Raw genomic sequence first — 16942 nt, forward strand, 5'->3', positions numbered from 1 at the left:
GCAGTCTTTCTGAAGATGACTTGTCTTGAGTTCTCTGTGTTTATTTTGGGTTTTTAAAAAAGATACCCAGGCAGGGTCTCCCCACCACCACCATTATTGTCTTGTCTGAGAGCTTTCACAGGAATTGGCTGAGTAACTTGCCCATTCTGGTCTGACCAAGTGAAATTACTCTAGAGAAATAGGTTTTTTTAAAAAAGGTATTATGTTAACTTTCAATAACTATAGCCTAATGGATATTTTGGCACAGTATGTGCAACATTTTTTTAGTTAGTGGTAATTATAAATACTATGATGGTGTTAACTTGGGTAGCCTTTATTCTATCCCACACCTCAGCAGCAGTAAACAGGACTGTGTAGCTGCACTAAAAGAGGAGAAGCAAACATTTTCTCCACTGCAGTAATTTGACTTCTTTGACGTGGTCTCTGTGCTTTACACAGAATTGTAACACGAATTGGTTTTGCACCTGCGCAGAGACCTCGTCAGAATTATTCTAAACTAATTTCCTTCGTAATAGACAGTAGCTCCTCCTCCTTCCAGTTACGTCATAGCCTCCCTCCTTCAGTCTTTTTTTCATCCGCCGATAGACACACATGGATTGTGAATTGCTCTCAGCTTAAAACACAAAACTTGTTTACTCCTTTCCTTCTTACCTCCAATATCTAGTTTTACTCTTGCCTCATTATTATTTTGTTGGTGCACTCTTTACAGTTGGCCTTTTGATTTATTTTGCATTCCCCCCATTTCCCCCCTTTTTCAACATAGGGCTGAGAGAGATTCCTGCCTGCAACCTTGAAGAAGCCGCTGCCAGTCTGTGAAGACAATACTGAGCTAGATAGACCAATGGTCTGACTCAGTATATGGAAGCTTCCTATGTTCCACCCCGTGAAGGGGTCGGGGGTTTTCTGTTAATTTGGCCGCTTGTGGACAGCAAGACCACCTTCAAACACTGTACCCACTGTAGGGTCAAACTCCCATCTACCAACCACCATAGCCTTTGCCTTTTTTGCCTTGGCGAGGCCCACAAGGTCAAAACTAGCACATACTGTGCCAAATTAACCAAACAGGCCTGAAAGAACCGAGCCTCCCATCTAAGATGTTGGCTCTGGGAGTGAGCCGTTCTATATTTGGATGCAGCTTCTGCCCAAACCCTGCAGGCCGCTTCCATCCTGGCTGGCCCTCCCTTGTCTCGGCCACTGCTGGCTCAGCCAGTGCGTCCGCCTCTTCGAGGCCTTCAGAGCCTACGGCTCCCACGCTATCCAAGTCCGCATCTTCCACTATGGTAGCCACCCCATCCACGGCCCCACTGTCCTTGGGCTCGAACGCCTCCACCGCATCCACCAAGCACAAAAAGAAGAAAAAAGAGATGCCTTGACCGCACTCCACACCTCCTAATTGCCTGGTGCCCTCCTCAGAACCTCCTGCCCTCCACAAACCCAAGAAAAGACACTGACCTACATCACCAAGAAGCACCCATTCAACAGCACTCATTGCCAACTGTTAGTCCCCTTGAATACCAGGGTCTAAATACTGAAGACCCACTTGATACCAAAAGTCAATCAATTGATCAGGAGGAGGACTTCTATCCAGAAAGCCAATCAGACCATGAAACTACCCCACAGGAGGGCCTAGATTATGAGAGACCTCCCAATCGAAGAAGAGGACTTAGAGGCACAATTTGAGACATATTTTCTCAGGTGCCCTTGCCCAAGCTCCTCATGAGCCTTTGTTAACCATAGGCCACACAAGGACTTTAACCATATTGGCCTTTACTACACCAACTGGGACAAATGCCCAGCTCTTAGGTCCTAAAACACCATGACCTCATATCCTAGGGACCTCAACCATTATGATACCTCTCAGTGGCACTACACCTGTACTGAATGGCCCTACCAACCCCCATGATCCCAGCTGGACCAATGGGACTATCGTGAAACATACAGAAATGGCCCCTTCTCTCCACAGTGCACCATCTTGGTTTCTCCTCGCCTACCTAAGCAACCTGTGCCACCACTAGTCTGTCCCTCTGCAACCCCAGCACCAACCGAAGCCCAAGCCTACAGCCACAGCCACAAAACTACCCATGCCTTCAAATACCCAGAGCAGGGACCCTCCACAACCTAGTTACACTCAACAAGCCAAAGGCCACTGATCCGAACCCATCACAGCCAGACACGCTGGATACTCAAACCCCTCAAAGTGCTATAGACACCTCAGGTCAAGAGACTGATAAGGACGGTGATGCCCAGTCCTCCATTTCTGAGGCCGTATCCTTATTTTCTTTCCCCCATTGACCTCATAACCAACTGAAAGCCAGGTTCACCTTCGGAGGACTACAAGATCTATGCAGAATACATATCCTGCATGGCCACTTCCTTAGTCATACCCTTGACTCAGCAAGGTAAACTGGAACCAGACCCATTATTTGGCCTGATAGAAGTGGATACAAGAGCTCCTATTTCTCTTGCTTTGAATGCAGCCCTCATGGATATTGCCAAAGCCTGCTGGGCACAGCTCTCTTTGCTTCCTCAACCTACAAAGCGCTTGGAATCCTTCTACAGAGTTGATACAGAAGACGACCAAGTGGGAAACTTCTTACAGCTCACTCCACGCCAGATTCATTGGTGGTGGTATCCTCCATATCTTAGACAAGGTCTCACTCCACCTCCACCTCTGCTCCTCCAGATAGGGAGGGCAGGAAATTGGGCACCTTTGGCACACACCTCTATTCCACCTCTGCTCTGCACTTCAATTAGCCAACTATCAATATAACGCATGCTACAATCATTTCCTCTGGGAACACCTAACCCCCGGCTTAGATCACCTACCTCAAAATAAAAAAGATGTGACTAAAACATTTTTTAAAAGAGGCAGCACAATTAGTAAAGCAGGAGCTGTATTCCGCCAGACATTCGGCAGAATGTGCAGCAACGGTCATGGCCACCCCATTAGTAGTCAGTCACCACACATGTTTGTGTTCTGGCCTTGCCTATGAGGCTTGATTCCGTATTGAGGACCTCCCCTTCTGTGGCAATGCCCTATTTGACAAAAAGACAGATGAAGCTACAGAAGGTCCAACGCCTTCACAACACCACTTGCTCCATGAGCTACCAGCCATCCACACCTGGACAGCAGAGGCCAACCAGATGGACACTCATGCCAACTCAGAGGTCCTCCACCCAATATCATCAGGGTGATCACTCCTTCCACACTTGAAAGTTTCAACCCTACAGAAAATGATCTTCATACACCATGAAGCGCATACCAATCAACAAACCTAGACAACCTGCCACTTCCCCCAGAAACAGTGACTCTCCAGGCCAGTGCCAGTGAGGTACCCATCTGTCTCTCTACCTTTTGGCATGGGAGGCCATCACATCTTGGGTCCTGATAAGTGAATGCTGTTGCTAAGAGTCTCCATAATCAAAAGAACTTCAGTTTCTTTGGAGGTACCACTGCTAGTAACAGCCTTGTATCATACTCTGTACAAAACTTGGATACTGTTGTAATTCCAGTACAACAGCTAGCATTTGACACTAGAAGAAGCCAGATGTCACTGCCTTGTGAATGTTTAAATTTCAAGAGGGAGGAAAGTCCACTTGTACTATTTTTTTAGCACTAGTGTAACTTGATAGAAGTATTCCTGAGGTTAGATTTAAATATTATTATTATTATTATTATTATTATTATTATTATTGGAAAAATAAGCCCCTGCATGGTCAATATTTGCACAGTATAAGTGGAAAATCAGACATCACCAAGACCTGGCAATGGCTTAAGAATGGCAACTTGAAGAAAGAAACAGAGGGTTTAATACTGGCTGCGCAAGAACAGGCACTAAGAACAAATGCAATAAGAGCAAAAGTCGAAAAATCCACCACAAACAGCAAGTGCCGCCTTTGTAAAGAAGCAGATGAAACAGTGGACCACCTAATCAGCTGTTGTAAAAAGATCGCACAGACTGACTACAAACAAAGGCATGACAAGGTAGCAGGGATGATACACTGGAACATCTGCAAAAAATACAAGCTACCTGTAGCCAAAAATTGGTGGGACCATCAAATTGAAAAAGTCAAAGAAAATGAAGATGTAAAAATATTATGGGACTTCCAACTACAAACAGACAAACATCTGCCACACAATACACCAGATATAACTGTAGTCGAGAAGAAAGAAAAACAAGTTAAATTAATCAACATAGCAATACCAGGGGATAGCAGAATAGAAGAAAAAGAAATAGAAAAAATCACCAAATACAAAGATCTACAAATTGAAATTGAAAGGCTGTGGCAGAAAAAGACCCAAATAAGTTCAGGATGCCACTGTTACTGAACTGTTTCAAAATCAAAACCAGGCAACCACCCCTTTGCCTTCACCTCAAAAACCCAAATGCCGTTTAACAGAAAAGCAACAAGAACTAAAGCAAAAAATAACGGAGCGCATGAACCAAACAACCACCAGGGTTCGACTTCCAGCTCTAAAAACAGTTGCCAAAAAACAACTCGCTCAGGCATTAAAAGATGTCAATGCTGCACTTGCAGAGATAACAACCAAGAATTTGCAAGAAACAAACCAACTAATGTACAGTGCAGCAACAATAACAACACAAGAGATCGGATATAAGATCAGTGGACCTGTCAAAAAAGAAAGCAGTACATCACCTAAATGGAAGATTAGATTAGAAAATAAAATCTCCAGGCTCAGATCAGATGCTAGTAAATTGAAAGATATGAAAGACAAGAAGCTGAAGAATGAAAACACCAAACAGTATGTGATTCAAAAATACCACCTAGATTCAAGGAGAATTAGAGAAGTCCTGGAAATAATAAAGCAGCAAATAACAGCAGTGTCAAAGAAGATTAGCAGGTATGAAGCCAGAATCACACAACACAGGCAGAATCTCCAATTCCAGTCGAATCAGAGACGTTTCTACCAAAGCATAGAAGGAGAAACTGCAAGAAACCTAGAAACACCAAATAAAGAAGAAACAGTGCAATTCTGGGGGGAATTCTGGGACAATCCAATAGATTATCATAAAAAAGCAGGCTGGATGAAAGAGGTCAAAAAATGTAACCAACAAATGCAAGATCTAATAATAACACCAGAATTAATAAGTGAAAGAGTAAAGAAAATTAAAAATTGGACTGCGCCAGGCGACGATGAACTGCATGGCTTTTGGCTTAAACACCTAACAAGCCTTCATAAACAACTATCAAAACAGTTCAATCACATTTTGCAAGGAGGTGATATTGAACAATGGCTAACAACTGGGAAAACTCATCTCATCATGAAAGACCCAGCAAAAGGTGCAGTTCCAAGTAATTATAGACCGATCACCTGCCTCCCAACCAAATTATTAACCAAATTATTCAAATTATTAACTGGAATAATAGCAGATGAAGTGATGCAACACTTATTAACTAACAAACAGCTTCCAGTTGAACAGAAAGGAAATTGCCCAAACACCAAAGGCACAAAAGACCAGCTGCTGATTGACAAAATGATTTTAGAAAATTGCAAGAGAAGAAAGCAAGCCTTTGATTCATTGCCTGACACATGGATACTAAAATGTTAAGAAACAACTGGTGTCAGCAAAAACATTCAGATATTTATAAAAAAAGCAATGAGCATGTGGAGTACACAGTTAACAATCAATGGTGTGACACTTGGACAGGTTAGCATTAGAAGAGGCATTTTCCAAGGGGACTCACTATCCCCTCTATTGTTTGTAATTGCCATGACACCCACTTTCGCAAATACTAAACAAAACAGGCCTCGGATACCAAACATCTAAAACATCAAGTCAAATCAACCATCTGCTGTACATGGACGATCTGAAGTTGTATGGAAAGTCCCAGTCAGAAATCGAATCACTGCTAAACACTGTCCGTATATTTAGTAGCGATATAGCAATGGAGTTTGGACTAGACAAGTGTGCTGCATTAATAACGAACAGAGGAAAAATAACAAAAACAGAAGGAATAGAACTGCCCAATGGAAGCAAGATCAAGAACCTGGAAGAGAAAGAACCTTACAAATACTTGGGCATTCTCCAGGCTGATAACATCGCACACACTGAAGTTAAAAGAAAAATAGGAAGTGAATACATCAGGAGAGTTAGAAAAATCCTCAAGTCCAAACTCAATGGTGGGAACACCATACAAGCCATAAACACCTGGGCTATACCTGTTATCAGATACACTGCAGGAATAATAGACTGGACCCAGGCAGAGCTGGAGACGCTAGATCGTAAGACCAGGAAAATCATGACCATCAATCATGCTCTGCACCCCCGCAGTGATGTCGATAGGCTCTACCTCCCTCGCAACTCAGGTGGAAGAGGAATGCTGCAAGTCCATCAAACAGAGGAGGAGAAAAGAGGCTTGAAGAATATATCAAGGACAGTGAAGAAGATGCACTTCAAATGGTCAATAATGTGAAACTATTCAGCACCAATGAAAGAAAGCAGGCCTACAAGAAACAACAAGTCAAGAACCGAGCAGAAAAATGGAGAAATAAGCCCTTGCATGGTCAATATTTGCACAATATAAGTGGAAAATCAGACATCACCAAGACCTGGCAATGGCTTAAGAATGGCAACTTGAAGAAAGAAACAGAGGGTTTAATACTAGCTGCACAAGAACAGGCACTAAGAACAAATGCAATAAAAGCAAAAGTAGAAAAGTCAACAACAAACAGCAAGTGCCACCTTTGTAAAGAAGCAGATGAAACAGTGGACCACCTAATCAGCTGTTGTAAAAAGATCGCACAGACTGACTACAAACAAAGGCATGACAAGGTAGCAGGGATGATACACTGGAACATCTGCAAAAAATACAAGCTACCTATAGCCAAAAATTGGTGGGACCATCAAATTGAAAAAGTCGAAGAAAATGAAGATGTAAAAATATTATGGGACTTCCAACTACAAACAGACAAACATCTGCCACACAATACACCAGATATCACTGTAGTCGAGAAGAAAGAAAAACAAGTTAAATTAATCGACATAGCAGTACCAGGGGATAGCAGAATAGAAGAAAAAGAAATAAGAAAAATCACCAAATACAAAGATCTACAAATTGAAATTGAAAGGCTGTGGCAGAAAAAGACCAAAATAATCCCAGTGGTAATTGGCACCCTGGGTGCAGTTCCAAAAGACCTTGAAGAGCACCTCAACACCATAGGGGCCACAGAAATCACCATCAGCCAATTACAAAAAGCAGCTTTACTGGGAACAGCCTATATTCTGCGACGATATCTATAACAACTGACAATAAAATTCAACCATCCCAGGTCCTTGGGAAGGACTCGATGTCTGGATAAAATAAACCAGTCGATAACACCTGTCTGACTGTGTAAACAAGAAATAATAATAATAATAATAATTTTATTTCTATACTGCCCTTCCAAAAATGGCTCAGGGTGGTTTGCACAGAGAAATAATAAATAAATAAGATGGATCCCTGTCCCCAAAGGGCTCACAATCTAAAAGAAACATAAGATAGAGACCAGCAACAGTCACTGGAAGTACTATGCTGGGGGTAGATAGGGCCAGTTAATCTCCCCCTGCTAAATAAAGAGAATCACCATGGTAAAAGGTGCCTCTTTGCCAAGTTAGCAGGGGGTTACATGACTGCTCTCTCTCTCGTTTGAGTTGCACATGCAGTAGGTAATGCTATGGTTATTCCAAAAGGTTTGCCCAACTCATACTGGACTCTAATTTCATGTAGATGTCTACTGAGAGCAGAGATGTTGAATAGGGTTGTGTCCGAACCGGTCTGGAAGCCATTGTAAAGGCCTCCGGACTTTCCAGACCGGTTCAGATCTGGCTGGTCCGGGTCCGGGTGGGGGGGGTTCCTTTAAGGGCGGGGAGGGTTTACTTGCCCCCCCGCCACTTGCCCCCGTCCAGCGCGCGTATTTAATGTAATAATTGGGGCAGCAGGATACTTCCCTGCTGCCCCTTGTCCCTCTGCAATGCCACCAGCTTTGACTCACAGTTTTGAAAATAAATTACTGCTGCCCAGTGCCAATAATGAAGTTGAAGAAGAAGCCGGTCTCCACTTCGGCGCCTCTCCGCCCGGCGGCTCCCCCAGGAGCCGCCACCGCCTCCCAGCAGCCACTGAGAGCAGCTCTGCCATGGAGGACGCGCCGCGGCGCCGCGGCAACCCTTACTTCCGGCTACCATGCGACTTTCCCCCACATACAGAGTGGCTGCATTCTGCCACTCTGTATGCGGGGGAAGTCGCATGGAAGCCGGAAGTGAGGGTTGCATCACTTCCGGCTTCCATGCGACTTCCCCCGCATACAGAGTGGCAGAATGCAGCCACTCTGTATGTGGGGGAAAGTCACATGGTAGCCGGAAGTGAGGGTTGCCGCGGCGCGTCCTCCATGGCAGAGCCGCTCTCAGTGGCTGCTGGGAGGCGGCGGCGGCTCCTGGGGGAGCCGCTGGGCGGAGAGGCGCCGAAGTGGAGGCCGGCTTCTTCTTCAACTTTATTATTGGCACTGGGCAGCAGTAATTTATTTTCAAAACTGTGAGTCAAAGCTGGCAGCATTGCAGAGGGACAAGGGGCAGCAGGGAAGTATCCTGCTGCCCCAATTATTACATTAAATACGCGCGCTGGACGGGGGCAAGTGGCGGGGGGCTAAGTAAACCCTCCCCGCCCTTAAAGGAACCCACCCCACAGTGCCGGACCGCAGCTCTGCGGTTCCGTGCACACCCCTAATGTTGAAATTTTTCTGGAAAATGTGAAAATTCCATTCAATTTTTTGTGGGAAAATGTCCATTTCTAACTGCCCCCCCCCTAAAATTGATAACAGTGTGTGGCTGCCAATGAAATATCATGCAAACTTGACAATTCCAAAGATGTAATTTAATGGTTTTTCAAATGATTATCCTTAGGAAGAGTGTGCAGTATGAGATGATGCCTTTCAGCATCTATATCACTGCTGCCTGATATAGTACCAGTGGGGATTCGAACCAGCAACCTTCTACTTGTTAGTCGAGCATTTCCCTTCTGTGCCACTTAAGATGGTTATATGTGTGAGAGAGTATATACATCTTATTGATGAGTATACTAATACAAATTTTTTTCCCACATAAAGCTCTGAATTTGTTTCAGTATGCCATTTAACTGTGGGAGAGGCAAGAACAAATGTAGGGCATTGAAACTTCATCTCTTGGTTACTGAAAAGTCAATGGACAGTGAATCTAAAGGAATACTAGTGTAAAAATTGTGTTAGAAACATGTGATTTTACAGTTGGAAAGGTCCTTGGAAGTCTTCTAGTCCAACCCCTGCTTAGTGCAGGAAACTACCAAAGCATTTCTTACAGAAATGCTTGAAATTTCTAGTGAAGGAGAGCCCACCACTTAAGAAATTTCTCCTTTTTTCCTCTTTCTTTCAATTATAAATGATAAAGATGGGGGGGAAAGCACCCCTCTTTTAACTGAAGCATTGACTAGGTATGAATCTGTCGGGATACGGAGAGTTAAGATACATGCAAGATGGGTGACTAGTTGCCTTGTGAAAGTGAAGGATGGCAACATACAAAAAGCTGTAGTGAAGTTTGGAACAGGGAACCATTTTCTCATTCTTCTTGCTATGTACCCACATTTTGAACTCTTTATAAATTATTCATCATCATAATATGCAGCTAGTGTGACAATCTGTTCAAAAAAGTAAGTGAACATTCTTCCTGCCCCAAAGTTCATGTAGTATGTCTTTAGGTAAAATAGTTCCAGAGTTTCACAGATTAAAAATGATGTAACATAAGCAAATGTCTCAAGAGAAGGTGAAGTCTATCTATGCTTCTTGGAATTCCAACATAGAATATGTTGAGTCATGAATTTTGCATCTCTTTCAGATTTTTCTCTGTTGTTGTGAGGACTAGTAACTATCTGTTCTTAAATAAAAACTCCTTGAGATACTTGGACATCTGGATAGCTTATACTATCATGCACACACAGATGTATACAAAAGGTGCCCATGTCTGTGTTAAGCATTTTTTGCTTTGATATTCAAACATTAACCTATCTTTCTTCCAATTATTCATCATAATGTTCATCATAGGCATATCTGTAAGCAGCAGTATATTTTTCTTTGTGACCCAAATTGTGGGCAGAAAACTGCTTCGAGGGAAAGTGTCTGCTGTACTGTGTACATGTCCTTTTGAGCATGTGGGTGGCATTTTTTGCAAGGCAGATAGTGCAGTTTATGCAGTACCATAGAAATCTTCTCCCCCCACCCTGCCATGCTTTCAGCAGTCACATGTTTCATCCTGGTGTTTTTAGCAGAGCAGGAAACTAAGGATTGTAACAAGTATACAATATTTGACTCCCTTTACTGGAATTGCAGGCATAGGTGGAGTTTGCAGCAGTGGTTTCAGGACAGAGAGAAGGTGAGCATTGCTGATATTTACATAGGCCATATTCTGGAGATCCTGCTTAGAAAGAAGCACATATGAAGTTAGTGTGTGTATCATCTGTCTATTTTGTGCCATGCCTTTGACAATGTTGTGAGGAACATCTTCTAAAAGGAGTATATTTGGAAAGATTTTGGTCTAAGAATCTGTGATGAATAGTCAGTGTTGTGCATAAACATCTGGATTCTGTGATCCAATTAAATTATATGCATAAAAGCATATGCCATCTGCTCCTGAAGGGATCCTATGAAATGGCTAACACATAGTTTCCTCCTCTTCACTTGAACCCCCACTCTGTGTGGTTGCAGATATACTTCATACCATTGTATGGGTTTTTTTTTTTAACTTCTGACTGGTATCTCTGATCTTTCTTCTACCCAAGTATGGCTGTGACTTTCAGCACCTCTCCGGTATGTTGATTATACACACTGGGTGACATCTAGACTAACATTGCTGGCACCAAAAAACATGGTGGTGGAAGGGCGATTTTATCCCATTTCCCTCTGCAGATCATTGTGCCTCTTGAAAATATGCCCTTGATGGTTGTAGGACCTTTAGGAGCTCACTTTCGAGAGGCACAGTGAGCTCCAGAGGGATAAGGAGATGGGCAACAATTACCCCCCTCCCCGTAGTTCATGCAAAACATTTTTTAGCACGCACAACATTGGATGTTCGCCTGTTGACTAATAATCCTGTTGTTGGGACACTCTGCGTGTGTATGCACGCACGCACACACACATACCTCTTTCCTTTTCTTCTCTCATAGACACACTTGCCATTTTCTCTCTCTTCATAGTTCACATTTTACTGTTTGAATGGATCTCTGTTTATAGGAATGGAGAGAGGCTCTTGCCACCTCTAGAACTCGGTGCTCTAGAGTTTCATAGATAAGACAAAAAAAAACCCCAGTGTGTATCTGCAGATCTAGTGTGCAGTCTTCAAGTGGGTGTTCACGCTGATATTTCATTTTCAAGTTAAGCAAAGCATAGAAAAACCTGTTTTATATGTTGCTGGTTCTTTTACTATACTTGCTTTAAATGTGTCAGTGCATACTATCTTGTGCTCCAGGTTTCCATTATTCATTTAAGGCAACTCCTTAAACATCTGTGGCAAAGAGCTCTTGCTGAGTTGAACTTCAGTCAGGCATTTGCTTTGTCATTCTGACTCTGCTGGTGTGTGCTCTCCCCCCGCCCCAACCACCCATCTTATTCTAGTCTAGTGCTTCTATTTATTTTTGTGTGTGAACTCCCTAGAATTTGCTATCAGATTCCTACAGAAAAAGTTCAAGGTTGAAACAAAGTAGTGTGATCATTTTGTCTCTAGCACAAAATAGGAATACATGCTTCCCTGTATAGAAAACCAGGCTTAAAATACATTAGAATGAGGTAACAAGTCTGCTTTCAGCTTGCATTGCCATCAGTTAGATTTTAACTGGAACAGATACTGAAGCCATTCCAAGTGGCAAAGCTGGGTGATGAAATATGACACATGGAGAGGAAGAGAATTGGCATTGAGCCTCAATGCACAAATAGCCTTTCTCCCTTTGAAGCATATTTACAGGATGGAAAATAAAAGCACTGCAAGCTGTGTGAGGCTTTTTTGGAGACCTTTTTGAAATATGTTCCCCAATATGTATTGTGTGGCTATTATCTTCATATGAACATAGTTTTATTGATATTTATGCACATTTCAGAACATCATGCATTATAGATGTAGAAATCAACATTTTTAATAGTGTGGAGGAAGTTAGCAAGGGGTTGAATGGTTCACCTCTAGTCAGAATTGAAGGGTGATATCTCAGTGGTCATGATCACCATACTAGCTGGCTGATATGGGCAGCACTTGCTTGACACATTCCCAATGTTTGTAGTGTTGGACTAGGCAAAGTCTGTATGATTGTCCAAGTATCTAAAACAAGGTATTGCTGCCTAAAAGTTGGAAAGATTTTTCAAGCCATATACTTGTGTGTACAGACTCCTGTGGGAAAGTCTTGAGCATATGTGCTTTGCAGAATATGCATGGGCTTTCCTTGTTCATTGGCCATCTACCTGCAGGTGCATGTTAGTATGTCATGTTACCTATGACAGCCATAAACATTGCAACATTCCCTAGACTTCATTGACATTAGCTACATAGTTGACTAATGTCTATTTTAAGTCATAGACGTTGATGTTAGTCACATTCTCTGGTCTTCCAGCCCAGAGCAGGAGAAACGAAAGTCTTTGAGACTTACCTTCATTGGTATTAGTTGCTTTTCCAGCCTATTCTGTGCTGAATTCACTTTGTGTATACTACAAAGTTTCTGTGGTTCTCTGGTGCAACTTGCCTTGATAGTGACAAATGATTTATCTCTGGTTGTTGTTGTTGTTTCTCCTTCCTCTACCTGTGCAAAATATCTCTCAGCCTGCATAATAGTAAAAAACTCCTTTTGTTCTAGGATTATCTGACCACCACTGGGCTTCCATGAAGTGCAGAAAGGTCTTTTGTAGTGGGTTAAACTTAAGCTGATCTGTGTGCGGAAGCAGTTTTGTTCTGGGTGGCAGTATCAAGGTAATGTGTGCGCATGTGCATTCAGAGTGGGACCTTCTCAATTCAATCTGAGCAGGATCTAAATTAACTGAGTGGACATCAAACAATATGTGAGCGCACTCATGTGTGTACACCTTAGAGGGAACAGTGGTGCCAAGTGCCTCTAGCCCTCAGGCAAGCACCACCACACAGATACCTTCACCAGAGGTCACATTTTCACAGATATTTTTAAGTAACAAAGAAACGGCACAAATCATTTTTGAGCAGTAGGAGAGGGTTCCCACCAGTATTCCCTCTAAGGTGTGTGGTATGTGATACATTTTTTATCTCCATTCAGTTAATTTTAGATCCCGCTCAGGTTTAATCAGGAAGGTCCCACTCGCACTGTCTTGATACTGCCACCAAGAAAAAAATGCATTCCGCACACAGATGAAAAAAAAATTAGAGAGAACACTGGTTCCTACTGTTGCTTCATATCCCAGTGCAAATGACAGAAGACCCACTTTGTGTGTGTGTGCGCTAGAAAAGGATCTGAGGGAAGAGAGGGGATTGGTGGGAACTACCAATAATGGCTGGCTAGTTAACCAAGCCTAAATTTGTGGATTCTTGCTTGGCCGTCTTGTAGCTCAACCCTTTGTTCAATGCAGTAAATGATACAGCATCTCGGACAGATGGGTGTCCAGTCTAAGAGCCCATAATCACTTAATAATCAAACTGCATCAATTAAGCATTGTGTTGTTCTAGTGTGTTCCTTTTGCTCATCATCTATTATATTAAAAAACAAAACAAAACCACCAAATGGAAAATATATAGGAATAAATCCAGAAGAGAGGAACAGACCTGCTGGATCAGGCCCAAGGCCCATCTAGTCCAGCATCCTGTTTCACACAGTGGCCGACCAGATGACACTGGAAGTCTACAGGCAGGAGTTGAGGGCATGTCCTCCCTCCTGCTGTTACTCCCCTCCAACTGGTACTCAGAAGCATCCTGCCTTTGAGGCTGGAGGTGGCCTATAGCCCTCTGACTAGTAGCCTATGATAGACCTCTCCTCCATGAAGTTATCCAAACCCCTCTTAAAGCCATCCAGGTAGTTGGCTGTCACTACATCTTGTGGCAGAGAGTTCCACAAGTTGATTTTGCATTGGGTGAAAAAATATCTCCATTTGTTGGTCCTAGATTTCCTGGCAATCAATTTCATGGGATGACCCCTGGTTCTAGTGCTTTGTGAGAGGGAGAAGAATTTTTCTCTATCCACTTTATCCACTCCATGCATGATTTTATAGACCTTGATCATGTCTCCCTGCAGCCATCTTTTTTCTAAACTAAAAAGCCCCAGGTGTTGTAGCCTTGCCTTATAAGGAAGGTGCACTAGGCCCCTGATCATCTTGGATGTCCTCTTCTGCACTTTCTGCAGGTCTACAATGTCCTTCTTAAGATACAGTGACCAGAACTGCACACAGTACTCCAAATGTGGCCACATTGTATAATGGTCTTGTATAATGGCCTTATAATATTAGCAGTTTTAGTTCATAATGATTCCAAGCATGGATTTGGCCTAATCCGCACACTGAGTCAACACTTTCAACGGGCTGTACACCACAGCCACAAGATCCCTCTCCTGGTCAGTCACTGACAGCTCAGAGCCTATCGGCGTATATGTGAAGTTGGTTTTTTTGTGCAAATGTGAGGAAGAATTCCCAGACATAAGAGCAATTTCCAGCCCAGCTTTATTAGATGTGCATGTGTGGAAAATCATCATGTGAGACTGTTAGAGGAAATGAGAGGTGTATGTGTGCCTCCCCATATTTCCATCCTGCTCTCCCCACCATCAGTTTTGTTTCTCCCAAGCAGAGGCACTTTTACCGCTGGACTTCTGGGCCAAAGACCAGGACCTCTACAACACCTGGGGGGTTCCCAAATTCTCTTTAGTCTTTCCTGGGTTGTGTGGTCAACTGGCTGGGCATGATAATGCTTAATTTGGGGGTGGGGGCTCCAAAGGCCTTTATGTCCAGGCTTCAAAAATTACTTGGGTGAACCTCTGCTCACAAGTTCTGCACTCAAATTCCCTTACTTAGAGGGGGCAGGCAGGTTGGGGATTTGAGAAAATGCGCACAGGTCTCCTCTGTCATGGTTTGGCCCGTGTGCAGACACTGTGTGGGGTTGGGGTGGGTGAGGGCTCTCTTACGCCTTACTGAGTTCCTATCATATGTGGTGGTTGATGCTGAACTGAGCTTATGGTTTATAACAGTTCACTGTTTGTTGTTTTCATTTCTGTATTTAAATGTTGTTTGTATAATCAGTTCCCTGATGCACAAGTCCATATCTTATATGAATTGTAGTCCCTTCTCTCTCTCTCTTTAAACATGCTGAATCGTCTCCATTTAATCCACAAATTCTGGCAGTATATAATGTATCTTGTCTTTCTACTTTTTTCCTGCAATAGATTGATTCATAATTAACTTGTTTCTGTCTTGAGTCTGAATGTATAAAGCAAAGCAACTGTTTCCATCTTCAGTTTGTGTTTTCTCAGTTAGTTGTAGAATTTCAACCCTAACTTACTTTAACGCAGGACACTCATAAATGGCCCTTTTTATCCATTTTATTCCAGTAACAGAAATCTTGGTCTTCTACAAATCTGAGGAAGTAATGTGTTAAATGGAACATGTAGTCATAACCTTAAAAGGTTATCTCTTTGCAGCTCTGGGATTAAAAGAGCCTTTTTCCCTTTTTCCAGGAACTTACAGGCAGCCATTGGAGCCTACTATGATTTTGAGAGTCCAAACATCAATGTGCCCTCTATGTCGTTTGTTGAAGATGTGACCATAGGAGAAGGAGAGTCCATTCCTCCTGATACCCAGTTTACAAAAACATGGAGGATACAAAACACAGGTGAATGGTGTAAACCTCTCTCCTTAGTTGCTGCCTTTTTGTTACCTTTACTGACCATATTAGTAAATTGTCCTTACCAGTAATATTGCATTCTCTTGGATTATTCATTTTCCCCCAAAGATGCTTATGTGGAAGTAGTTAATACTGAGTAGATACTCGTTTTGCATAGCAGTTGATAATCTCTTTTTGGAATAGGTGATAGTGCAGGGCTCCACAAATGTGTTTGCCATGGTGAACATGTCTTCCTGTGCTCTCTGGTGGGTTTGACCAACTTGTTGCTGGGAAAGAGGAGGTCATCCATGCTGTTGCACCTTCAGAGATACTCAGAGTACTTTTGAAGCACAGTTAACTCTCTCTCCTCCTCAATTCTAAACTGAGCTGCAGTGTGGGCAGGTATTGTCCCTCATTTCATACTGTGCTTCACAGGTGGTTAGAGTGCTTTTGAAGCTCAGTGTAACATTGTAGACAAGACCCACACCCTTTCTCTGCCTAGGAGATTGACAGCACCTGGTTACTTGTCTGTCTTCTTGCTTAGGAAACTACCATGGCTGTCTATGGATTTACTGGTTTCATTCTTCTTCTCCTCTTGCTGGCTGACTTCCTCATTGGCCAAGCATGGTTTAAATATAGCCCAACAGGGAGGGCACGTCCAGTGGGTGGCAGAATTCCCATCATGTGAGGATGTCTTTCCTCACAAGAGAGGAGAAGGTCTTAGTGAGTCCTCCAGGGCTGCTATACCAAATGGACTTGGGGCCACCATGGTGCAGCCGCTGTTGGGTATGGTCAGCCAGTGATGTCATTGGCTGTTGCAAATAGCAACTGGTAGGCTTGGGTGGTGTCGCTGCCCATGGTGCCAGGAGCCTGACTTCGATGTTTTGGTTCGCTACCAAAGTCAGCAAAAATGTGTGGGCTTCTTTGCTAGTGTCTCAGCCAAATCAGCTAATCTGTGTGTGTTAAAGAATCCTTGCTTTGCCCTGCTGAGGCTGCTGAGACTTCCCAAAGTGAAAGGCTATTCAAGAAAGTAAATTGGCCTCAACCTCTTTGATGGATTCCTGATTTTCAGAAGCTCCACTACTTGCCATTTTTTATCCTCTTTGAGGATA

General features: G+C 43.0%; 1 protein-coding gene across 2 annotated transcripts in view; it reads left to right on the forward strand.

Annotated features, from left to right (window-relative positions):
- Positions 1 to 16942, forward strand: part of ILRUN (inflammation and lipid regulator with UBA-like and NBR1-like domains) — a 66050-nt gene that overhangs the window by 16247 nt on the left and 32861 nt on the right. For both annotated transcript variants that reach the window (XM_053244019.1, XM_053244020.1), the window contains exon 2: positions 15685 to 15839. In XM_053244019.1, the coding sequence (XP_053099994.1) occupies positions 15685 to 15839 (155 nt within the window). The remainder of the gene's footprint in view (positions 1 to 15684; positions 15840 to 16942) is intronic.

Source organism: Hemicordylus capensis, chromosome 4, assembly GCF_027244095.1.
Source record: "Hemicordylus capensis ecotype Gifberg chromosome 4, rHemCap1.1.pri, whole genome shotgun sequence".
NCBI classification, from domain to species: domain Eukaryota; kingdom Metazoa; phylum Chordata; class Lepidosauria; order Squamata; family Cordylidae; genus Hemicordylus; species Hemicordylus capensis.